Source organism: Candoia aspera, chromosome 12 (genome assembly GCF_035149785.1).
Source record: "Candoia aspera isolate rCanAsp1 chromosome 12, rCanAsp1.hap2, whole genome shotgun sequence".
NCBI lineage: Eukaryota > Metazoa > Chordata > Lepidosauria > Squamata > Boidae > Candoia > Candoia aspera.
Window position 1 is genome coordinate 12,950,635 of NC_086164.1, and position 27,066 is coordinate 12,977,700.

At 41.6% G+C, this 27,066-nt stretch overlaps 1 protein-coding gene across 1 annotated transcript in view; it reads right to left on the reverse strand.

Annotated features, from left to right (window-relative positions):
- The window catches only part of LOC134504464 (connector enhancer of kinase suppressor of ras 2-like), a 273,137-nt gene that overhangs the window by 65,797 nt on the left and 180,274 nt on the right, over positions 1-27,066 (reverse strand). The window contains exons 11-13 of the mRNA XM_063313693.1: positions 26,231-26,442; positions 16,148-16,234; positions 14,743-14,996 (exon numbers count right to left, since the gene is read on the reverse strand). Of these exons, the coding sequence (XP_063169763.1) occupies positions 14,743-14,996; positions 16,148-16,234; positions 26,231-26,442 (553 nt within the window). The remainder of the gene's footprint in view (positions 1-14,742; positions 14,997-16,147; positions 16,235-26,230; positions 26,443-27,066) is intronic.

The window sequence follows — 27,066 nt, forward strand, 5'->3', positions numbered from 1 at the left end:
TCAAGAACCACTACTTTTTTCACCAAAAGGTCAGGCAGCAATTTAGAAGTTTTGCCATTCTTGCTAGAAATGAAGGGTTTCCCCCCCCTTGGTTTTACATTATTTATTTATTTATTTATTAAATTTATATCACTGCCCATCTCCCCCAATGGGGGACTCTGGGCGGTTTACAATAAATAGCATTAAAACATAGCCAGATAAAAATTACATTAAAATATGTAAAATTACATTAAAAACATAAAAGCAAACATGAAATCCAACTGGAGATGGATCACTAAGGGGTACTATGGCACCAGCCATCCCCAGGTGGAGCTATCATTCTGCCCCTCCCAAGCAAGGTGGCAGAACCAGGTCTTACATTTCTTCCGGAAGTCCAAGAGTGAGGAAATCTGTCTCAACTCTGGGGGCAAGATGTTCCAAAGGGCGGGCGCCACTGCAGAGAAGGCTCACCTCCTGGACCCTGCTAGATGAAATTCCTTTGCTGATGGGGTCCGTAGCATGCCCTCCCTGCCTGACTGGGTGGGACGGGTCGATGTTATGGGGAAGAGACGGTCCCGCAGGTAGCCTGGTCCCATGCCATGTAGGGCTTTAAAGGTGATAACCAACACCTTGAATTGGACCTGGAAGCAAACTGGTACCCAATGCAGCTCGCATAACAGTGGTGTCACATGGGCTGATTTTACAGCCCCAATAACTCTCCGTGCAGCTGCATTCTGGACCAGCTGAAGCTTTCAATTACTTTTCAAGGGTAGCCCCATGTAGAGTGCATTGCAGTAGTCTATATAGGAGATGACAAGGGCATGAGTGACTGTTCGGAGGGCATCTCGGTCCAGGAATGGGCGTAGCTGGCGCACCACCCGAAGATGTGCAAAGGCCCTCCTGGCTGCGACTGCCACCTGCTCTTCGAGCTGGAGTCGCGAGTCCAGGAGGACCCCCAGGTTCTGCACTGGTTCCGAATGGGGCAGCGCCACCCCATCCAGAACCAAAGATGACAACTTCCTGGAACCCAAGGAGCCATCAATCCACAGCCACTCTGTCTTACCAGGGTTCAGTTGAAGCCTGTTGTTCCCCATCCAGGCCCCCACAGCCCCCAGGCACCTGGAAAGGGTGGAGACTGCATCACTTACTTCACCCGGGATGGAGATATATAACTGGGTATCATCAGCATATTGATGGTACCTCATCCCGTGGTGATGGATGACCTCACCCAGCGGATTCATGTAGATGTTAAATAGGAGAGGGGAGAGAACCGAACCCTGCAGCACCCCACAAAGGAGGGGTCGAGGGCCAGATCTCTCCTCTCCTATCACCACCGATTGGGAACTGCCCTGGAGGAAGGAGGTGAACCAGCGCAAAACTACCCCACCCACCCCCAACCCCCTGAGCCGCCCCAGAAAGATACCATGGTTGACGGTATTGAAAGCCACTGAGAGGTCCAAGAGAGCCAGGATGGATGCACTCCCTCCATCCCGCTCCTGCCAGAGGTCATCCATAAGTGCGACCAATGCAGTCTCCGTCCCATATCCTGGCCTGAAACCTGACTGAAAAGGGTCCAGATAATCCATTTCCTCCAAAATTCTCTGGAGCTGCAACGCAACCACTTTCTCAACCACCTTTCCCCAAAAGGGAAGGTGAGAGACAGGGCGAAATGTGCTTAATAGGAGTAATGAATTTCATTAAGCTTCTCCTTTGGGAAATACCACTATTTCCAGAGGAGAATGTGGACTAGTTGCTGTAGTGCAGTTTTACAGATAATAAATGATGTTCACAACAACATTTTGTGCAACGTGAGATGGGTTTCTACTCAAGATTCCAGCCATTCTCATTGTCTTCCCAGATGACCCATTCTTTTTTTAACTGTTCGTTATTACCTTATTTTTCTCTGCTCCAATAGTTAGCCAACAATGTGTGGCCAGGAAGCGGGTTTGGGCTGTCCCAATGCATTTTGCTGATCAAGGTGTTAGTATCTCATGTATGGGATCTTTTTTTAAAAAATCCCAACTACAAGGGCCACAGGGGTTTAAGTTTAGAAAGCCTTTACACTCGTATGTTTTTAAACTAATGGGATAAAATGTTGGGATTTGCTGCCAAATATTTGTTACTGGTGGTGCTGCTTCTCTCTCTCTCTCTCTTTTTTTGAGGCAGGTAGCTTTTTCATGGCCCAGAATGCACCCAGAGCAAATAAAATGGGAGCCCCCAACAGGCAGCTACTGAAGTCAGTGTTATGAACACCCTCAACAAATAGAGGTCTATAACAGAAAGAATTAGAAATTAATTTGCACATTCCTACAGTATGGGGGAAGACAAAAAAAAGATTTCTACATGCTTCTTGTTTCCTGGAAATTAATACCTCCCCTTATAGGTATTTTGTGGCTAATCTGGGAGTAGTTGCTTTGCAATGTGTGAGCAACGGTTTTCTAGAGATCTTAGAATTTAAGAGATCTTAGAACAGCCAGTGTGGATTCATCCAATGCGGCAAAATATTTTTGCTGCTCTAAATATTTGTGTGTGAGAGAGAGAGAGTGTGTGTATCTCTATCTATCTCTATCTGCTATCTGCTATCTCTCTCTCTCTGTCTCTCTGTCTCTCTGTCTCTCTATCTCTCTATCTCTCTATCTATCTATCTATCTATCTATCTATCTATCTATCTGCTATCTCTATCTGCTATCTCTCTCTCTCTCTCTACCTCCATCTCTCTACCTCTATCTATCTATCTATCTATCTATCTATCTATCTATCTATCTATCTATCTATCTATCTGCTATCTCTCTCTCAATTGTTTCTATCTTCTATCTTTATCAATTACCTATCTATCAATTATCTCTCTCTCTACCTTCTCTCTCTCTCTCTCTCTCTCTCTCTCTCAATTATCTCTCTCTCTCATCTCTCATCTGTCTATCTCCTCCTTCTCCTCCTCCTCCTCCTCCTCCTCCTCTCTCTCTCTCTCTCTCTCTCTCTCTCTCTCTCTGGTACTTCTTTTAAATTGAGCTTCCTTGCTTCTTTCTCTCTCTCTGATGTCCCAGCCCAAATCTGGGCTCGATCCTGGTGTGCTAAACGCCCAAAGAAACACCGAGGTGGAGACTGAAGCAGAACTTTATTCTGTGCAGGAGGAGGACACAAGGCGATCTCTCTCAAAACGTATCTGTTCACCTTACAGCTCAGCAGACTTTTTATAGTATATTTCCCATGGACCACATTCCTTCCATATATGGTGCTCTGCCAACTGCTCCTTCTGCAGTTCTCATAAATATGTTATCACAATCAGCAGTATTTAACATATTTAAGATTACGTACACAGTCTTGATGCCCAAGCTGATCTATATTTACTATATATGTTCTCATTCCATCGACTTTCCTGACCATAACTTCTCTTTTTCCGTTTCCTTCTATTTGCCTTTCCCATGATATGTCTGGGGTTCCTTTTAGCAAGCTTAACTGTTACAGCGCTTTGTGAGCCCCTTGACTTTGAGGCCTGTGTTAAAAATGATCTCATAAATGATTTGTTGAGAGCGTGAATATATTTTAGGTGATACAGGTAAAGATAGCGGGGGGACCTTGTTCTTGTTCAAGTTCTGGCTGGCTTTTCTGCTTTTCAGCCTTGAAATCAAGAACAGGGCATGCACATTACTTACAGAAACATTGTTCTAGTCACCTCTGTCCCTCCTTAGTATCCACAACCAAACCAATGGGGGAGGAGTGGAGAAAAGGGTCTGACAGAGAGCTTTTATTTTTAGCTGAGTGCATGCACACCAGGAAAAGAAGAGCGCTCATCCTTCTTGTATTTTATGATGGGTTTAGTGTCAGCTTACTGAACTAGAGAGATAAGTTAAGCCTTCTGGCACTGAAGCTGGTACTTGATGGAGGGAAAAAAAGTGCTTAGGATGGAAGGTCTGTACTTTTCAAAGCCACAACAAGAGGGATGGAGAGAGACACAGTTTTTGTACTGCATGAAAGGAGCAAGTGATGAAAACAGATGCCACTTCGACATCTGCAGCTCAATAAATTGCTTATCCTGAAACTCAGAATGCATTGTAGGAGAACGGTAGAACTATAAGGTGCCTGGGCTATTGAGTAACCTCTGATAAAACTCCCTTGCTGATCATATTCCATCTCAGATAAAACATGACAAGCTTCACTCAGGTAAGGAATAACTTTAGGAAGATGACCATCTACAACAGGGTGGGTAATCCAGGACACATGGACCACATGTATGCCCCTAGCCAGCTGTGTCTACAAAAACTGTGCTGGGGCAACAGTCTCTCCTGGGGGTAGGGTGTCAACATTGTCTGGATGGTAGGTGCAGCCTCTTGAACATTCATGTGATGTCAACACATGCACAAAAGGAGTGGGCCTTGTGTCACAACACTCCATTCATTCTCTTGCTGATTTTGAACCCCACCTCCCACAGATACAGGTAGTCCTCGCTTAATGACCACAATTGGACTGGAATTTCAGTTGCTAAGCAAAGTGGTCATTAAGCGAATCTGACCCTATTTTACAACCTTTCTTGCGGTGGCTGTTAACCAGATCACTGTTAAGTGAACCAGGTGGTTGTTAAGCAAATCACGTGGTTCCCCATTGATTTTGCTTGCCAGAAGCCAGCTGGGAAGGTCAAAAATGGCGATTGCATGACCATGGAACACTGCAATGGTCATAAATGCAAACTGGTTGCCAAGTGCCCGAATCGTGACTGTGGGATGCTGCAATGGTTGTAAGTGCAAGGGCTGGCTGCAAGTCGGTTTTTCCACTACTGTCAGAAGTCCGAACCATCACTAAACGAATGGTTGTTAAGCGAGGATTACCTGTACTATTGCCCTTAGCATAACTTTCATGTCTTCCAAGTATCCAACATTGTGGTGCTGAAATTGGCAGCAAAATATCAGTTTTTTAATGTATCCATCCAGTAATCTGTACACTGAAATTACTGTATGACTGAAAGCTCAGTACTTCATATACATATATATGATTTAAAAACAAACAAGCAAACAAAAAGAACTTGAAAGATTCAACTGGGGGTAGAACTACACCTTGGAGTTTTGTATGAAGATATCATCTCAGTCTACTTCCGCAGCTTCAGGGCAAGGAGAAGACTTTAGCTGCTTCTCTAACTAGACTGACAGCTCTACAGCAATTGCCCTAAAATTATAACCTTAAAGCACAAAATATTCTTTAAATTTGCTGTGGAAGGACATCAACGATGGTAGGCATCTATCTTCCAAGTGTTAACAATGATAATTACATGATTGTAAAGAACAAGAAATTATCTTTGGATTACTTGTCTTCCTTGATTATATGCAGATTGTCTAAAGCTGCTCTACAATTCCATTAGGAACCAATACAATCAATCCAAAAGGAGATTAGAGCTGATATTTGGAGGTGCTTACTTTAATTAAAGCAGCACATTTTGCAACCCATCAGTAAGTCAACTGACCAGTTCTGGAAGCGCCAACAGAATGATTAGGGATGAGCTGGGATCTTATGAAAACCGGTAAATACAGAACCAAATAACTGTTGCATTTAATTTAATGCATCAGTCATCACAGTTAGAATATGCTGTTTTGAAAACCTATGAAAGCTGTGTGCCTTTGGTCCGCAAAAAGCTTTCCCGGCTGGGCTACCATACATGGGCTGGAAGTTTTAGAACAACCACTTGATGTCAGAAAAGAGATACAGACTACTTTATTGCCATCTGGTGGTTATCTGAAGTTTTGCAGCCCATATCTGGTAACCTTGTATCAGGGATGCCTAACTCACTTTACCTGGAGCGTATATTGAGCATCGCAGTCCAATAGTGGATGCTGACAGGGGCCATTTGGAGAGGAGGTTCCAGAGATTAAATGGATGCCTTAGCAAACTGCAAGGTGTACAGCCCCATTTTGCCTGTTATAATCCTCTAAATTTCCAAAAGTCCAACAAAATAAATAAAAGCTCCTGTTCAGTCTAAGGGTGACACAAAGGAAATAGGGGAAATGCATTACCAACTACTTCTTGCTTTTAAATCAAGAGCAGCATTGGTCATTCGACTTGGGAGCAGAAGAATCTGGCTGCAGAATAGGGACTCATACAGCCATGCATCCCACAGGCCATGGAATTCCTGAATTAGCAACTGGCAAAATGTAGTAACTCAGCTAGGGCTATCCAGGTGGTCTTCAGCTTGTGACCGTTTGTTTAATGATGGTCCAAAGTTATGACAGCCTTGGAACGGGGGCCTTGGAATGGAAGAGCTGTAAAGCACTTCCGAACATCACAAAATGTCACACACACCCCTCGGTCACATCATCGCATTTTGGGTGCTTGGCAGTCGGTACTCATTTATGACCAATTGCAGTGTTCCGTGATCACATGATTGCATTTTGTGACTTTTTGCCATTTTCTGGTGAAAAAGCCCATTTGGGAAGCTGGATTTGCTTAACGACCACTGTAAAAATGGTCATAAAATCAGGTCTGGTCATGGGTGACTTGATTTATGACCGCAAGGACTTAGGATGGAAATTCCGATCCCATTTGAGATAGTAAGTCGAAGACTACTTGTAATATCCAGGCTGCAAACATCTGAATGAGCAATAGATGGCAGCAAAGAATTATTTTTCTCTTTGCCTTTGCTGCCATTTAGTGGTTATACTGATTTCTGTAGACAAGATGTGGCAGCTCTAAATTTTGCAGCACCCTCTCTCAGATGTGTGGGTCTGCAGCCCTGGTCAACTACAACGGATACCTTATTTTTGCGCACCTGACGAAATCCCTTTGTCAAACCTGCTTCAGTTACTCTGTTTCTGGTATTTGTATTAATCAGCGTGCAAGTGTGTCTGAACTATTTTCCCCTTTGAAAATTAATGCCTGAGATGCAGATGATAGGAACCGGGATGAAGTCAGAGGGGAATCTGCCTTGATCTTCTAATCTCCCAGGACAGACTTCAAAAAGCTGGCATTGCTTTTACCTTAGTGCAATTACCTGCCCGTGTGAGCTGAAGCTTTCTGTCATTTACAGATCAAACACATTCTGCTCAGATCTGAAATCAAAAGGGGTATTTAACCTCATGACACCCATTGCTCATATAAATTAGAAGTACACTTCAAATTTCTTCTGTAAAAGCTAAGGAGGCAGATGCAGCAACATTTCAGGTTGTCAAGAGGAAGCACTTTTTGACTCAACTCTCCAGTCATAATATTTCATAATATTTCAACCAAATGCTGTTGTGCCTCTAACTCATTCTACAAGCAAAATGTGAAGGTACCAATCAAAGAGAATATCTGTAGCTCAGGGCTGAATTGTAGAGTCCTTGGCGCTCTCTGAGCCTGGCTGTTTCCTTGCAGACGTTTCATTGCCAGATTAGGCAGCATCTTCAGTGTGAAAAGGGAGTGGGGTTTGCTCTCTGTTTATGTACAGTGGCTTGCCCTGATTGACCCCCACCAACACAAGCCACTGTACGTAAACAGAGAGCAAAGCCCACTCCCTTTTCGCACTGAAGATGCTGCCTAGTCTGGCAATGAAACGTCTGCAAGGAAACAACCAGGCTCAGAGAGCCCCAAGGACTCCACAACTGTGAAGGTATTGAAAATGCTACAATTGTTCCAGATTTTACATTATGGTCCCACAGGGCCAGGATGAGTCCACATAACAAACTAAGCTGGGAGTTAATTTATTGTGGTTTGTTAATTTACACATCATTAGCTGGTTCTTGTGCTCAACCAGAAACCACTGGTTTACAAGCCACAATGACTGGTTCACATAACATACATCCTGAGTATCATTGGCTTAGGGTGTGATCCCAGTCTCAGAGGGGGAAAAATACATTCCATGTATCTTTTTAAGTGAATCTCAACACACTGATACTCATAATGTGCTAAACTATGGCTTGTTTAAGACTGTCTGCTGAACAAGCTGGAGACGTGGCTGACGTATCCTATTAAACCATATGACAGTGGGTTGGGTTGGGGCTCAGGTTAATGGTCACTATATTGAATTTCATGTGGGAATGTTACATTGCATTGCTTGAATCTTCCTGCTGAAAGTTTGTGCCATAAACAGGCAGTACTTCAAATAACCTTGTAGCACACCCATAATGGTTGGGTTTTTAAAAAGATTTTATATATAATAGAGAAAAAGAATGGTCTGCATGAGTGCTTCCTCCAAAATGTCAATAAATGTGTACTCTTTTTCCGAACAAGAAAAAGCTTTAGTTGACTTGGTTTTGCCTTAGTATGCTATGTGTTAGCTTCCATTGCAATGAAACTGCTTCAGGAGCATGAAATGATATTGTCTCCCCTCTCACCCTTCTCTTCTCAAAGCTAAACATCCCTGCTTTCTCCATTTTTCCTAAAACAATTTTATTTCCAGTCCTCTGATAATCTCCATTGCCCTTTTTTGAACACTCAATTCAAAACACCAAACCTAAATTGACTCCCTTTTTCATCAGATGGATCAGGGAGCAGATTAAAGACACACACACAGCTCAAATCAGAGTAGACAGAAATGAAAACCAATAAAATGGTTACCCATTACAGGTAGTCTTCATTTAGCGATCACAGTTGGGACCTGCAACTCGGTCATTAAGCAAAGCAGCTGCTAAGTGAAACTGTGCTGATGATCTGACTTCAGATTTCCTTGGCTTTACAGTCCTGTGAAGGTCATCAATGCGAGGATGGGTTGCAAGTTACTTTTTCATCACCATTGTAACTGAACAGTCGCTGTACGAGGCAGTCACTAGACATTATATGCCGTGTGCCAGCTAAATTGCTTTTTTAAACTTTCTTCCCATGTAAGGGAGAAGCCCTGATTTTCCAAATACACTCAATGGCTATTCTTAACAACCAACAGCTATAAATGTTATTCCCTTGGTGCATTTACCCATTATGTTATCTGTCCAGTTTTGGCTACCTGGAGTATATTTCTTGCTGCAGCTGAAATGAAAACAGTAATTTCCAAGCATGGCCCACTGTGAACAAACCAAGGAAGAAAAGAAACTCTGCTGGAATAGAAGGGACCTTTTGAGCAGACACTTCCCTTAGTAACTGCCATCTATATAAAGCAACTTAACTCACAGTGACAGTTTTGCTTAAAGCCTTTAGTGCAAGTACTTATACGACCAACTCAAGTTACATGGTAACTGATATGGTCATTAACAGAAAGCTAAACTTCCTGTGCATCTGAGTCATTGTTACTAAGCATGTCTTATTGCTAAGCATCTTACGAACCTCTTGCTGAATTCCACTGGAAGATCAGTTACTATGTAAGTGATAGGCAGTGATTCTATGACACCTCCTGCCCCCAAGAAGTGGCTATATAAACCTATAGGTTGATGTAGAAGTATTCCTTCACTAGGAAAGAGGAAAGTTTGTGGAAGTCTCCCCATGTCACCCCTTTGAGGCAGTTCAGACAAGAAGCACCGACCATCAGTGCTAATGCTACCTTTATTGTAAGGTACAGTAACAGAAACTTGCAAGTCTGTATTTTTACTCTCCAGAAACTAGGGAGGGTCCCTTCTGAGATGCTTTCTCCACCCCTACCCCTTCTTCAGACACAGATTTCACTCATTAGACCATTGTCTAGGATGCAGCAATTCCTCCTGCTTCCCAAGATCATTCCCACATACCATCACAACACCCAGCTGGGTGGTGGAAGCTTGACTGCCATCAGAATCTTAGGACTGGGACATGCCTGTTGGGAAAACTACTGATCATAGAATATAAAATCAATCACTTGATCCACTGATGTTGTCCTTTGAGGTAGTCCAGACAAGAAGCACCAACCATGAGTACTAACACTACCTTTCTTGTAAGGTAACATTAACAGAATCTTGCAAGTCTGAAAGTATTGCTCCTTTCCTTTTACTCCCAAAACTAGGGAGGGTCCCTTCTGAAACACTTCCCATGTCCCCTCTGTTTCTGTGGGCTGAGCTATCTTTTGCATGATGGCTTAGCTTGTTACTTTAAAACTGTCAACATAGATACTGTCATGGTATGTGGGAATGACCTTGGGAGATCGGAGGAAGAGCTGCATCCTAGACAATGGTCTGATAAATGAAATCTGAGCCCAAAAGAAGGGCAGGCTAGAGAAAGTGTCTCAGAAGGAACCCTCCCTAGTTTTGGGGAGAGTAAAGGTAAGGGATGGGAGGGATACTTTCAGACTTGCAAGACTGACATTAGCCCTTTGAGATAGCCCAGACATTATACTAACTCTATCCTTATTGTAACATTGCATGATCAGAATCTTGTAAGTTTCCCAAGGCGATTCCCACATACCATTACAGATAGAGTACAGATAAAACTTCCTGGGGATGCTGTCCCTCAGAAAAGGCCTTGAAGTCTGAAAGATAGGAACAAGCAATCCCTGTCATAAATCCGAACTAGTTGCCTTGCAGATTGGTTGGGACATGGATATCCACTAGGGCAGGTCAAAATCTGCAAGATGGTAGCTGTGGCATTGTGATCAAAGTTCCTGCATTGCACATACAAAAGAGGTGGGGCTTTGAACATGTTCACTATCTTGCAGATTTTGACATACACACCCTGAAGACATCACTGGGTTGGAATCAGATTCTCGAGATTACTAGCCAGGATTTAGTTTTAATTTTAATTTTTTCCCATCGTTTTTTACCACCTCCATCCAAGACCTATCCGAGACCACAGTAAAATGGATGCAGGCAAAACCATCAACAATGAAAAACGTAAAGCTACTTCATAAAATCCTCCTAGCCTAAAACTTACGATAAAAATATCTACATTATTCTACAGCAGTAATATATATAAATAATTTAAATTTAATATAAGTAATATATTAAATTTAATATAATTAATTTAATATAAGTAATATATATATAAATAATTTAAAAACCCTACTCTCTAAATTGTTGGCACTTGAAATTAATGACCATGGACTTTTAGGTGCTGCCTATCACTGATAGCAAAAAATGAGCTTACAAGAATCCCAGAACTACAGATCCTGGCAGACAAACCTGGAGAAATGAAGTCTATCAGGTTATGAATGCTTGGAAGTGAGTGAATGACTCTCAAAATATACTGAACCCTAATCTACACAAACCCATTTTAATCCTGGCTAACATGTCACATGAACCCAGCTTCTTTGATGCAGAATGCTAGATTTGCTGGACCTTTGGCCTGATCCATCGGGACTCTTCTTAACGCACAATAATGCAACCCTGAACAAATTACTAGCACCTTTTTATTTAATAATTTTCCATTCAATACACCCTGCCAAAGAGTATGGAATGGCTATGCTCATTATTACAAGACCCACTGAAAGGCAGAGATCTTTCTAGCAAACAGATTACTATTACGTAACTCCAGACCAGGGGTTTCAATGATTTGCAACAGAGTCGTTACACAAAGCTTGTAAACTGCAATAACGAAGTTTGAATGGGCAATGTGAGTTCTCTAGTCTTCTTTCAATCATGTGATTTCATCACTGTTGTGACAGTCTGGCTGAGTGATTATGCACATTGCATTGCATAACGGTATCTCCTGTCGGCCTCGCAGGGCAAACCAAACAGGAATCACAGCCACATGAGCTAATTTTACTGTACTGTAAAGCAACATTGACAGAATCTTACAAGTCTGAAAGTGCAGTTCTCCCCCTGTTCCCTTTACAGCCCAAGAAACTAGGGAGGGTCCCTTCTGAGCCTCTTGCCCAGCCCACTAGGCAGCTGCAGGCTCTGCTGTCTCTTATCTGACCATTCCCTTGGTAGCACCTCGTTGTCCAGTCTCCCAAGGTCTTTCCTATATACCATTACATCTCCCTACCACTCCAACTCTTTGCTGACTGAGGGAAGATGGCTACAGTTGGCCTAACCAGGATGAAAATATAATATAAAATAAAATAAAATATACCCAACAGCTGTCAGTCTTCCATGCAAAATACCCTAGAAAGGTCTAGCACATTATCTCATGGACAATAAAGCAGTTATTCTGCCTTTGAGATAGAGTGCACCAGGTTTGAGATTTAAAACAAGCTCAGATCAGCTTGCAGAATGAACCAAAAGATATATTATTGATTAGGTCACTTCATGCTATCAAGATCTGAATGCTGAAACTTTAAAAGAAAAGGAAAGGAAAGGAAAGGAAAGGAAAGAAAAGAAAAAAAGGGTCCTTAAAGTTTTAGACATACGGTGCACTATGCACGACTGGATTTGTTGATGCTTACTTATAAGATTCTAAACAATTCAAGGCTTAATCATCTGTTGGAATGGTTCTTCTGTTCTTGCTCATGGTACCCTTGGTGGGTTCTGCTTGGGCAAAGGAGGTGAACACTAGCGCAAAAGCCTTTTTCGTGGTGGTAGGTAAAGGTAAAGGTTTCCCTTGACGTAAAGTCCAGTCGAATCCGACTCTAGGGGGCGGTGCTCATCTCCGTTTCTAAGCCTTGGAGCCGGCGTTGTCATAGACACTTCCGGGTCATGTGGCCAGCATGACGACTCGGAACGCCGTGGTGGTACCTTATGGTAAATTTCCTGCCTTTGGAGGTGCTTCAAACATAAGTTACTGTTTCTTCCCTTCCCTTCCCTTCTTCTTTCTTCTTTCTTCTTTCTTCTTTCTCTCTCTCAGAAACTTGCTTCAGATTAGTACATAGATTATAGTTTTTTCCTAAGCTCACAGCTTGGCCACTTTAATTCATGTTAGAGTGAGCATTCAAGGACAAATGTGACCCATTGCTTTGATTCACTCTTATATTGAAAATTAATGCAAGACCAAAAATGACACACACACACAGATACACACATGCACAAACCCTGCATAGAACAACAAGTGAAATGCTGTTGTTTTCATTGTCTATTTGTTCACTTTGCTGTGCATAAGAGCGAAAACACTGATTACATGAGCTGGGATGCAGCATCCAGCTCACAGGGAACTGAATGAGAGAAAGCATTGAAATAAGGATGGAAAGAGTTTTAATGCATTTGAACATTGGTGTTGGAGAAGATGGTTGAGAATTCTGTGGACAGCCAAGAAAACAAACAAATGGATCATCGAACAAGTCAACCCAGAGTTCTCACTTGAGGCACAAATGACCAGGCTCAACTTATCCTACTTTGAATACATTATGCAAAGACCTAGCTCTTTTGAGAGGCTGTAATGCTGAGAAAGGTGGAAAGAAAGAGAAGAGGATAACCAGTAACAAGGTGGAGGGACTTAGTTACAGTGATGATGAATGCACCATTGGAAGACCTGAAAGATCAGGTTAGGGACAGATCATCTCTGTGGTACTAGCAGTCAAAAACGACTTGATGGCACATCACCATCACCACCACCCTTTATCTTGTGGAGAAAGTAGGTTGGAGACAAGTGAAGAGGCACTACTTGTCTTTCTGAAATTCAGCAAGGTAGTAGATTGGGGGTGAGGGTCACATCTTTCGGATGAAAAGCACCCAAGTTACAAGCTGATTCAATCTCCCCATGGCAATAAAGGTGGCAAAATGAAAACCAAGAAGTATAAATGAAGTAAATGCAGTTCAGAAGGATAAAAATAAAAGTAATGTTACTTTATACATGGAGTGAATGGGAAAATAAAATAAAATGGTTTTGCAGAGTGCCAAATTTACACTAGAATGTACTTCCTGTCTTCACCTAGGGGTCTCATTCCTGATGTATCTCAGATGGAAGAAGATAGGTGTGAAAAAATAGCCACAGATAGAGGCTCCTAAATCCAGAATACTCAGCTCACCCCCAGCTAAAACATGCCCCTGACAATTTCAGTGAGGTCAGTGCGTATGGCATAACTCCAGATACTTGCTTCACAGTCAATACTCAGTTTTTTTTTTAAATCGTATGGCATAGCAGTTCGGTGTTCATGCTGCTTTTTCTTGCTGGGAAATTCTTGTGAGGTCCAGCAGACAGATGTGTAGACTATTTAGCTGTGACAAGTCACGTTGCCCGGGGTGCACCACGAGGAGGCTAGTCTACGTTGCACCAAGTTGGGTTGAGAGGGAGGAACTGGCCCAAGGTCACCGAGCCAGCTTTCATGCCTAAGGCGGGACTAGAACTCACAGACTCCTGGTTTCTACTGAGAGAAACTCAGTTTCTCTCCTTTACTCTCTCCTCACTTAATCCAAAACAATCCTCTCATTTTAAACGTAAATAATTTGAGAAAAATGTAGTCTTCCTTTCAAGTAAATACGAAATAATATTATACATCCACTTAAACTAAAGCAAACTTTTATCTCGCAGTCTCTTTGAGGTTGAAAAGGGGATGTAAAGGGTTTAAATCTATAAATCAGTGAATACACTTACATGCAATTCAAATAAAACCCTCACAAACAATGGTGGCTTAATTTGCATTCAGCTTAGCAAAGCGCAAGTTGGCATGAAGCTGTAGAATACACACTTAGTATTAAAAGAAAGAGAAGAGATGCACAGAATTTGCAAGGCAGTTTGTAAATGAACACAGTTTGGTTTAAGAACCCAACTATATGTAAAACAATAGTAGTAGCGTAATAGTAATAATGATAAAAATAATGTTTTCTGCCTTCCTAATCTGTTTTTTTCACAGAAGTTAACTGGCCAATCTTAAAAAACAAAACCAAGTAGAATAGGACCTGGATAGAACTTCGATGGGAGACCACTAAGATATCCCAAGAGTATGTTGGGGGAAAAAAAATCCCAGAAGACAGCAACACAAACCACTTCCATAACATTGCTGAGAAAACCCCATGCAGTCACCAAGAGTCAATTTCAACATAAAAAAGGCCGAATGTTTTTCTTAGTTTTAATGAAGAGCATCAAACAACTTACGTGATAGAGGGGGACGGTGTTGCTTTCAGCTAAGGAGAAATTTAGGACATCCTGCTGTCCAGGTTCAAGCCGTACATTAGTAGATGAGGTCAACACAGAGGAGCTAACAGGATAATTAGGACTTCCACTGTTCTTGCCCTTCTTCCTTGACCGCCGGCCTGTATCCCGCTTGTTATCTTTCTGAGTCAATGGCTCTTCTTGGATCACTAAGATCTTGTCATCACTCAGGTATCGCAGGAGTGAGTTCTCAGAATCTTTTGTCAGAGCAGAGAAGGAGAAAAAGAGGAAAGTGAGAGCTAAAGGGGGGATCAATCTTTGTCCCTATGCTGATTTTAAAAAAAAAATGCTAATTGGGAAACAGAATGAAGAAACCTTAGAAACCAGTGTCAGAAGGTAGGCAAGCCACTAGAGTACAAGTGAGTACCATGTCTAGAACTTTATGTTTTGGGCACCCCAATCCATTTTAAGTCCAACTTTGCAGAGCACAATGATTACAAAATATACCTGACTTCAGACCTTTTCCTGGGGAAATAACAGCAGCATAGTGATGGATTGATTGCTTACTCTTGAGAGTCTCCAAAACTTCATAATAACATCAATGAACCACTACTGAATTTCACCTGAAGCAAAGGTTACCATGAATTTAAAGAGGTTGGGTACAACTTCTGAAGAACTTGAAGGACACTGGATTAGAACTGATCTATACAGAAAGGACAACATGCAGGAAAGGACAGAACGTTGGGCATTTTTCATTTGTTAATGGGTTCATTTTTTTAGTCAAACTTTAGGAGGTAGGGATGTCAGAGAACTATGTTAGGGCCCTCGTTTTAAGTGAATTCATCAAATCCCCATTTTTCAGACTTCTCTGTGGATTAGAATCCACATATTCATCAGACTTTGTGCATGTCTAAACACGGCAGTGCAGTTCTCCATCCAAAAACATGGGTCCACCTTTTCATGTACTTTAGGAAATCATACAAAAACGTGAATATTAAGGAAGGAAAAATGCAAAATATACACATTATGAAAGATTGTGAAGAAAAATAAATGCAATTTTCATTTGCAGAAATTTGCTGGCATGACATTAAGACTAATTACATGCAAATCAGAAACAGTCCAAATATAGGGCCATTCATTTATTCCTCTTGCTGGAAAACAGTCTTTCAGCTCAAGTTACCATTCTGGGTGACTTGGATAAAAACTAGATCACTTGAGGAGATGGCCATGCCATCTTTGGAGCCAAGAGATGGTTTGTAATGATATGGCACCATCCTTATGCAGCTAATAAATGCCCAAGCAAAATGACATGATGAATTTGGAATGTTTGGTTCACAGGAAATGATGAGATAGTATGAAGAAAATAGAGTCCTTTTAACTTCCTGAATTTGGGAATAAACACACTCACCACGACTACCTCTCTTATACATATTTTGCTCTTTTGAGTCTCCTATCCAGCTATACTCTGTTGGCATAGAAACTGGTCTCAGATCACCTGTGAAAAGTACAAAGAGAAACCAATTAACACACTGAGACCCATTAAAAGGAGGATTATGTCTATTAGAAAGATGGGATTCAAGTTAAATTAGGAGGAGAAACATCTGCTGGGTGCAATTAATAAATGTTTGCAGTTTTCAAAATGTGCTGTAATGGACAAACCGTAAAACAGAAAACAGCATATGTTCCTCCATTGGGGCATCTCCTGTTCAGGACACAAGGCAGCCTTGGCACAAGTCAACCCTAGCATCATCTTTAGGACAGGATAAGACAGCAGGTAAACCTGATCCTGAGAGTCCAGGATCCAGACTTAATGGTGAGGTTGGAAAAGGCTCCATTGCTCCTGATTCTGGACACTCTTGACATTCTCACTCTACTCCAAGGGTCTGTATCCATCCTGTATGAACATTGTCATTATAGGATGGAAAGACAAAAGGGGAGAAAGGTAGAGTTGCTCAGTTGCTTGGGAAGACACCTTAGACATCTAATAGACATCACTGTTCCCAAGGTACCAAGCTCTTATCATCAGAATTGATGGCTGTGCTGTGCCCAGGGAAAGACTGGGAGCTTCCAGGATCTTACCTTCTGTCTTGGAGTATTCTAACACTGGGAAAATTTTTGTTGACAGCCCTTTCTCTTTTTAATATCTCAAGGCCTGCACTTAGACCCTTTTTATACATTTCATGGACTTACTTTACTTTTTCCTTTCCTTCTTAATTTCCCTCTGGTGTTTTATTATTTTAGATTTGTGTAAAACATTGGTCAATGACCGTAATAAATTTGAACTTTGTTGACAGCCCAACTTCTTTGCTGTATCTCCCTGGAAATCTTAACCTCTTGGCTGGATCTGACAAATACTTTCTGCCTTGCCCTTTAAGCTGCAGCTGCTAATCAACTTTGTTGGCTTATCTTGAACGAGGCCTGGACTAGAAGTATAGCTCTACTTTCAGTTTGCAGTTGGTGACCTTGGAACCATTATCACCTTGCAAGAGCCTTGAAGGCCAAGGCAACATAATATCATACTACAATCTAACTTTCTTTTAAAAAATCTTCCTTTACAAAAAAGACCTCTAGTACTTGTCCCTGGAATTGAATAGAACAGTGTTTCTCATCCTTGGCAACTTTAAGCTGTGTGGACTTCAATTCTCAGCTTGCTGGCTGGGGAATTCTGGGAGCTGAAATCCACACAGCTTAAAGTTCTAAGGTTGAGAAATATTGGAATAGAAGCCTGAGAAATCAGAAAACCAAAAGGAGAGATGGTTATGCAGTGAAAGGAAGAAGACTTATGCACTTCCACTGATTACAACTAATATAAAGGATAGCCTCACATGCTCACATCCATCACATTATACATTTCACCAGCCTGTTCTCCTTTGAAAGATATTTTGCAAAGCATTGAATTTTCATTGCCTTGGAGGAGAATATTTAGAAAAATTGCAGATGACATTGTTGGCCCTGCACTCCTTCAAACGTTTGTTATGATCTCCTTAAGAAAGACAAGGTGTGAATGGGTCTTCTGCTGCTGCTGCTTAAAATCTGATCAGTTCCATCCTTCAAATGCTCATATGGACAGCAGCAAAGGAAGGGATGAGTTTGAATGTTATCTGTAGAGATGAATCATGCTTGTAGATGAATGTTGGGGATGTAGATGGTGTCTTGGGAGGGAAACCAAGGAGATGATATAAAACCTTAACAAGGGTATTTTATGTATACAAATGGTTCACATCTGTGCTGTCACTATATCCAGTGTGTGCTTCAGCATTGTTTTTTTCTTCAGAGAAGACCAGGAAGAAGCTAGAGATACAGATCTATAAAAGTAGCTAGGCGGGATCATTTTCCTAACCTCATCAGTGTACGTTACTGTAATCTTAGCACGTCCATTTTCTGATGGCTATGTAGACAGGATGTTTTGTCTTTGCTGTATTTAGTTTATATATGTTCTCTTTTATCTGGTCACTGACTGAAATAAATATTATCTATCTATCTCAATGCATCCATAAAAATACATCGCAGTTTATGAGTCTGCTTCCACCTGTAACACACAGTTTATATATAAAACACATAAGCATACAGCAATGTGGAGCAAATTCCAACCTTTCCCTGGCTTTGAAGCCTGTTTGTTTTGGACACTATAGAGTTATTTACGTATTCTTGCAATTAATCTACTGCTCCAGTCCTTATGGACTTATGGACTCTAGGCAGTTCACAGGTATTGAAATAAAAGAGGCACAGTACAATTAAGATTATGGTGACAGAAATATAACAAATAACAATAAAGAGAGAAAGCTTGAGTGTGAGTGTTGGATGGATGGATGGATGGATGGATGGAAGAGCAGGCAGGCAGGCAGATGGACAAGACAGGTAGACAGATGTCTGTGACTCTACAATCAGTTATTCCATAGGATGGAAACTGCAGCCAAGAAAGTCCTTAATTGAACCCCTCCTGCGGCACTTCCTGTTAGATGGGGATATTTAGTGGATGCTCTCTGGCCCTCCAGGTCAGATGGACAGAATCTATATGAGAAGGCCCAGAGTTATGACCAAACACTGGATCCCAGAGTGAAAAAACAGCAGAATAGAACCAAGACTTTTCTTTTTCCTTTTCTTTCCATCCCATTAGCTCATTTCTGTAACTGTGATAGGCCTCCTTATTAGGTGATGCTGGGGAAGGAGGCAGGAGAAGGGGAGGGCAACCCTGCCCCCTACAGATTTCAAGCTGCAGCTATGGCAATACATAAATAGTGGCGGTTTATTGATTTGTGACATATTCACTGATTCTTTTACCTATTAAATAAGACATTCTTAATTCAGAATGTCATTATGCATTCTGAAAAGTTCAGGGTGCTTTGATTCCCCCCCCTCCCCCCCTATTCTGATTGCGGTCTTATGGTGTGTGATGAGAGCAATTATAATTTATTTATCTGGTTGCTTTATTAAAATGAACTTTGCAATAATCAGTGACATATTCATAAAGTGTGTGTGGTGGTGGGGATTTAGCAAAATAAAATCTGGATTCCAGAAGCTTCACATTGCTAAATATGCAAGAAGGTTTGTTCTCAGCTTCAGAAATACAGAAGTGGCACAAATCAGGGCTGGCAAGCAAAAGGTCTTGCGTTCACTCCTTAGCATATCCAGACAGAACTGGGGAGCCCTCTTATTTTAAGCCATCTTGATAGCCCTGAGCTAGCAGAACAAATTAGCAGATTTGAAGACAATCCTTCTGCTCAACAAGTCTCATGATGCATAATGGTTCTGCATGCATACAGAAATGCCAACTTTCTTTTTGAGATAGTCAAGACTTCCACAGCTACTGCATTGCTCACAGGTGTTTGGAAAAGGAAAGCCATCAAAAGGGCTGCCCCATAGAATACATGGTCAGGATTCTCCTCAACCCCCCTTTTATTCCTGCACTTCAGTTTTCCTTGAAAGCGAGTAGGCCTTGGGCGTCGAGAATATTTATTCACATAGGCAAATGCAGTGCAAGAAATCTTAGAATGCATTTCTGATTCCATTCATATGATGGAATCAAAGATAAAAAGTCTGATGAATGAGCTTCCTCTGGAACGACTCAAAACATTATGGGCCATTCTGTAAGAGGTCTTGGAAAATCATTTCATTTATCCCATTCTTTTTCTGAGAAAGCTCAGAAACGATGATGGTAGATAACATATTTGATTCAGGATTAGAGTCCTAGGATGTAGGGTTCTTTGAGCTTGGCATTTTTCATTGGCAGATGTTTTACTGCATGACTGGGTAAAACCTTCAGTTCTATTTCCTTGGAGAAATAAGATCTGTTGGTTAGTTGTGGAACACATAGTTCCCATCTTATCAAACTTGTATATAATTGGGTGGGCTACACTGTTGAGCATCATTGCTTTTATGTGATTGACACATCATTATTGGTTGTTGTTATGCTGATGCAATGCCATCCCTTACTTATCTGGGTATTGATTAACAGTTTGAGGATAAAGGGGGGTTGTTACTGTGATGTCCTGTTTTCTCTTTTTTTGATCACGGAAGAAATTACCTGTGCAGGTAATGACATGCCTGTGGATGACAACCCAACCTCACAGAATCCCTGTCTACAGCTGACATGAACCCCCGTACTGGTGAGGTACCTGGGATGTCAGAAAATCTAGGTGGTGTTAAGTTGGGAAATTAACTAAAGGTCTTTTCTTTTGAAAAAAAAATCACAGGTCACAGCTATTAATCTGGAAAGTTAAAACAGTTGCAGTAGAATAACAGGGCCAAAATAATAAGCTGGAGAACTCCTCTTTGAGAGATAAAGTTCCTTTATGAGGCAGTATTACAATGGCTGAGCCATCTTTGGTTGGAAAAAAATGTAAGCAAGTTACGGTAAAGGTAAGGAAATATATAGAACTATATATGGTGTTACCCAATGAGACTGAAGAATTGGAAATTTGAGACTGACCAAAGGAAATATAGCTTCATCAGAGGGCACAGCTAAACTATGGAACTCAGTTCCACAAAACCCAGTGAAGAGTAGTTCACATGGCCTGATCCAGCATAGCCTTTTATGTGTTGTCTTGCTCTTAAGTGTTGAGTTACTCATGGAGTTTGGACCATTGCTAAAGGGTTTCTAGATGCTTTAACTACTTGAGCTATTCTACCTCTCATGCTTTTGTTACTGAAATAAAATCATCACTGGGATGATAGGAGTGCAGACTTGGAGAACAGTATTGTCTGTGGAATACTCTACAGAGAGGTAGTTTATCAATTATTTCACTTTTTTGCCTTCTCAAACTGCATTTCATTTTCTTATAATATCTAAATCTCAGGAGGATGGGTTGTTTCTCTCTCCTTCATTGAGCAGTTAGCCTGTGAAACAACTATTAATACTGCAATGTATTAAAATCGCAGAAGGAACTTGGTGCGTTGAGGGAACAAAACCCCAGCATTTTTCAGTTCCCAAAGTATATGGGATAGGTAGGAGAAACCTTGGACTCATCAGTTAAACTCAGTTTTGAGCAGGAGTCTGGTGCACACTAATCATTTGTATCTGCATGTGAGTGTGCTTGTTTGTCTGTGCGTGTGTATGTAGGAGAGAGAAGACTTCCACCATTTTCAGGAGTATAGTGACTTTTTAGGACAAGGAGGGATAAGTTCTAGTGATATTCCTTCATAGTCTTCTCAGATTGGTAGCTTCCAAATGTATTTCCCCTTGGATATTCTGCATTTGGATGTAGGGATATTCCTAAGAATACTCTAGAAGACAATGGAGCACCTTCATATTGACACATAAATATGGCAAATACCACTCTGGAATGAGTTTTGAGAAAACTTGAGCATTTTTTTTTTTTGCCTTTGCCCTTAAATATGGAAAAGATAGAAGACAGCTTTGCCCACCCTCTCGCTCCTTCTTCTCAAATGTTAAAACCAAACTTACTTCTTTGAGAACATTCAATCCTGTCTAGCTGGCAGTGAAGCCTCTTGCTGGGGTGGCACAAATGAGGCAAGTGACAAAACATGTGTCACGACATGAGTATGAGAGGGCAGAGCTTGCAATGCATTCTTTGTCATCCTGGCTAGAAATAGATGTCTATGCCTTTTGATTGAGTTGATGTGCCATCAAGTTGATGTCGACTCTTAGCAACCATATAAATAGTCCAACTCTAGGATGATCTCTCTCCAACTCAGCCCTACTCATCAGCACTGTAACTGAGTCCTGGCTGTCCTCTTCTTTACTTTTGTTCCATCCTTCCCAGCATTATCAACTTCTCAAGAGAGCTAGGTCTCCACATTGTTGTGTATTCGTTCAGTTGCTTCCGACTCTTTGTGACTTCATGGACCAGCCCGTGCCAGAGCTTCCTGTCGGTCGTCAACACGCCCAGCTCCCCCAGGGAGGAGTCCGTACCCTCTAGAATATCATCCATCCACCTTGCCCTGGGTCGGCCCCTCTTCCTTTTGCCTTCCACTCTCCCTAGCACCAGCATCTTCTCCAGGGTGTCCTGTCTTCTCATTATTTGGCCAAAGTATTTCAGTTTTGCCTTTAATATCATTCCCTCAAGTGTCTCCACATAATATGTCCAAATATAATAAAAAATACAATAATTTGAGCCTGGTCATTTGTGCCTCAACTCTGGATTGTTCTGTGATCCATTTCTTTGTTTCCTTGGCTATCCATGGTATTCTCAAGAGTCTCCTCCAACACCAAAATTTGAAAGCATCAATATTCTCTCTATCCTGCTTCTTCAAAGTCCAACTTTCACTTCCATAGAGTGTCACAGGGAAAATATTACCTGCACGTCCACTTCTAAAACTTTCAGTGGGATATTTATATAGCTTGCAAGTCTAATTCCTTTGCAAAAGACTGGGAAAAAATCCATAAGCTTTAAAATAGTTGCTAGAATCTGTATTGTATGTTGGAGAAACAATTCTCCTGTCTAACCTGTTAGGATCTTTTGGTTATTCACACTTCAAAGGATTTAAAGGAGAGGCAATTCTCATTTCAAAGGCTGGTTTTGAATGTTTTAGGACACATGCACACACCAAGTTATTCTACATTATTCTACAAGAAATATCCAATACTAAGTGCAGTTTTGTTGTTCAGGTTTAGCTGGTGGCAATCTCTGCTCCCAGCAGAATTAGCTGCATTGTAAGCTATTGGGCATTTCCTTTGCATCCAACTATATACAGTACTTTTGAAAGCACCTTGGACTTGACCTACTTACAAGCTTTTTTAACATCTGCCAAAGGAGAAGATGCAGATGTTTTCTCCAAAGACACGGAGACATACTTCTATTTCCTCATTACTTTTTTACTTATATGTTGCATCTGCATCCTGTTCTTCCTGCAGAAGCTCAGGAGAAGGTCTCTGACCTTGGCTGATCTTCCAGAGCTAAGTAATAACTTGTTAATAGTTGGATTTGGGATGGCCAGGAAATCACAGAGCTGTAGATTAAACTGGGAATTTGGAAAATGATCCAGGAAGACGACAAGACAATATTTCTATATTGTTTCCAAGAAAATATAATTGTAGGCTTGATTGGACCAGATAAGCAGGCTGACAAGGATGCAAACCTTCTGATTGCTGTAAAATAAGACATTACAAAAAAAATTCCAGTAACTGCTATGTATCAAATGTGAGTTCTATTTACACTGGAACCAATTTTCTGAATCTTTCTCTTTTGGTTGATGCTGGATAGGGATGCTGGATAGTTCCTTGTTTTATAAAGAAACTCTGGGAGATGAAGCAGCTGATGAGACACCTGAAGCACCAGTGGAGGAAGATGAAAAGTAAGTCTGACTGAGCTCAGGTAAGGTTTGAGCCTCTATCAAGTTCAAGTTTGAGACCCTACCATGGCAATAAAGGAGGAAAAAGCCTATTATCTCTCTCTCTTATTCTGCATCAGCAGGCTGTTGGCCATTGGTTTAGATTGAGATTATCAACTCCCACCTTGCTGCTGTGACTGGTTAGTGCAGCATTTTGTTGATAAAAGTGCTCAGATTTGCTGAAGTGTTGACTCTTCATGGGCAGAGTCTATTGAGTTGACTAGGACAACATCTTGCCACATTACCAGGAATGGTTTTTGGCCTGTGGACTATGAGGAAGTGGATTGGATGCTCTAGCTGTTATCCCTGGTGACTTCTGGGCTTGATCCTGTTCCTTCCTGATTCCTTAAGAGGTTTGGTGGGGGTGTTACAAACTGGATCTAGAAGGTAGTCAGTGCCTCACTTTGGGAGGGATGATACCAGCAGCCTGAAAGAGGTTGTGAATAGCCCCTTCCTCATAAGACCCTTCCCAAATCTATCTGGGTTTGGCAAATATTTCCCTTTAGGGTAAGATTATTGAGTCTATGGTCTGTGTACAGCTACATCACACCGTAGAGGAAACATATTATTTGCACTCTTCAGACCTGGGCATAGGATGGAGAAGGCTTTGTTGCTCTTGTGGATGACCTGCGTCAAGACCTGGGTAGGAGTAGCATTTCTTTCCTGCTTCTTTTGGACTTCTTGGCAGCCTTAGATATCATTGATTATGGTATTGTGGTGTTGTTCTGGGCTGTCTGAAAGGTTTGGATGTTGGAGGCATTGTTCTGCAGTGCTTCCACTCCTTCAGCAAGTGGTATTAGTTGGTGGGATGACAACAAGGAGAGATCAACCAGATGGTTTCTTCCTTGTGGAAACTCGATCCTTTCTTCCTTGCTTTTTAACATCCACACAAAGTCATCAAGGATTGTAATCTGTATGCGGGCAATACCCAACTGTACATTGCTACCCCTGGTGATAGAGGAAAGGCCATCAGTGTCTTGATCCAGTGTCTGGATAGGCAAAAGAGGTTGAAACTGATCCCAACCAGGTTGGAGCTGCTGTTTGCTCATCAGGCATCTATAATGCTTCTGTTGTTGTCTCTTGATAGCTTAGCACTGTCTCTGAAACAGCAGATCTGTCACTTGGGGTACTCCTGGTCCCATGGCTACAGCCCAAAACAAAGTTAGAGGCCGTGGCCAGGGAGGCCTTTGCTCAGCTTTGTTGATGCATCAGTTGCAGTCCTACCCAGACCCCAAGGACCTTGTAATTATAACTCATGCTCTGATCATCATCCGTTTGTACTAATGCAATGCTTTCTATATGGGGCTGCCTTTGAAGACTGCCAGGAAGCTTCAGCTGACCCAGAATGAATACTGGCTGTACACATCAACATGAATATTAACACCTCTGGCCCTGGACTGGTTCCCTATTTGCATCTGAGTACAATTCAAAGTATTACTTCTAACCTTTCAAGGCCTAAATGACCTGGCAGTACTTACAGGACTGCCTTCTTCACCAGGTCTCAACCCGCCCATTGCATACATGCCAGGACAGCCTTCTATTGGTCCCCCAGTTCTGCAAAGGGAAGGAAGTGAGGCTTGGTGCCCCTAAACTTTGAAATAGCCCCCACCCAAATCCTCTGCTCTCGGCATTCTGTAAGCCATAAAAAATGAAGCTTTGTCAGACAGCCTTTGAAATATGGACACTGTTGGTTATAGTGTGGTGCATGCTTGGTTTTGTTATTTGATTATTTTGTTTGATTTGTTTTTACTGTGGACATTTTAATCTTTGTACTGATGAAAATTGTAAACCTCTGAGAGTCTCTCTGATTGCAGCAGGGATAAATCCAATAAATAAATAAATAAGAGGCTCAAATAGTTGCATTCTCATGAACAAATATATTCTCATTTGCTTGGTGTGTTATGATACTGGATCCTCATGCTCCAACGATTCCTTTCTATCCTTGCCCTCTTAGAAATCCAGAGAAACTGGGAAAATTCCCATGATAGCACATCATGTTTCCTGATTACTATCTCTAACATTCAGAGATGGAAAATTTGAGATATTTACTTTGTGTTTCGCAAGAACCTCTAACCTCACCAACTGGAGCTTAGCACAAAAGACCCACATCTCCGAACTGAACGAATCTAAGCTCAGGAATCTGTCTTGAAAACCAGAATTTTGACACTACAATCCACTTCTGATTTTCCTTAAGCTTCTTTCATTTCAGCACCATATTTAAGGGCTTGGGAGGAATCCTAGAAATCCACCTCTAAGTTTTGCAATCCTCACCAATGCACTGCAAATCATCCATGGACCCAGCCTGACACCCTTACTACTTCTCAATATTTGGGTTGAAGAGTAGAAATATAAACCTTTTGCTTTAAGGCCTTGGATAAAGAAAATCCTTTGCCAGGTCTTTGTCAGCACTCCTCTGCCCAGAAATGACTGGAAGAAGACAATAGCTTGATATTCAGAAGGTTCCATATTCCATTTCCAGAATCTTCAAGGAAGTCAAGGAAAGATTCCTGTCTGAAACCTTATGAGTGTCAACCTAGTGTTCTGCAGACATGCTGGGAAACCTCCAATAATTCCCAGGCAACCAGATCAACAGTTATGATGGCTGGAAGAGCTGCAGACCCAGCATAACTAAACACTTCCAGATTGAAAAAAAGATGATATAGAAACAAGGATTCAGAAAGGTCAAATCCAGCAAGCCTACCATGCGTGGGGGTCTTATCTCTTCTCCGCACACCTGTCACTCTGCCTCTTTCATAATCAGAACTCATGGGATAATCCTCGCCTTCGATTAACGTGTAATACTTTCCACTTTCTTGTTCCAAGAAGTAGCTTGGAGACTCAGAACCTTTCATCCCAGATTTCCCAATCCCGTATTTGCTGATTTCATCACAGGACACAATTCCAATGTCATCTCTAGGAAGAAAAGAGAGAAAGAGCAATGTTGGTACCAAAGAAGCTGGCCATAATTTCCCAGCCTGTAAAGAAATGCAGATAATGTGCCTGTCATAGGTTCAGGGCAGAACCTGTTAGAGTCCCTGCAGTTGATTGGACTACAATGTCTGACCTTCTGTGTCAGGAAGAAGCAGTGGGCTAGTTCTGATTCAAATAGGAGCCCAACATCCGGTTGTATACTTAAGACAAAACTTATCAGAGACAGAACAATACTGGAATAGCATACTGCTATTGCAAAGGAGTGTTTCTGCCATAGAGAATCTGCATTTTGACTTATGGGGCCACAAATTCCTTCTGCAAATGGACCAGGCTGTGCTGTAGTGGCTGAAAGAGGACCAGCACAAGAAGAAGAGGTTAATCTGCTAGAAATTCACACTACAAGAAAATGACTTTGCTCCAAAGCACCTACAAGGAATGACCAAGACCCCAGAAGATGCTTTATCCAGAGGAATGTCTGAAGAATAGGATTGAAAAGAACCATGATGGACACTGGACACTGGCTTCTATCACTAATAGTCAGGGATGATGGGTCTTGCAAGTTGGGGTTGATTGGGCTTGTAATCCAAAGCATTTCGACTGCCTTCA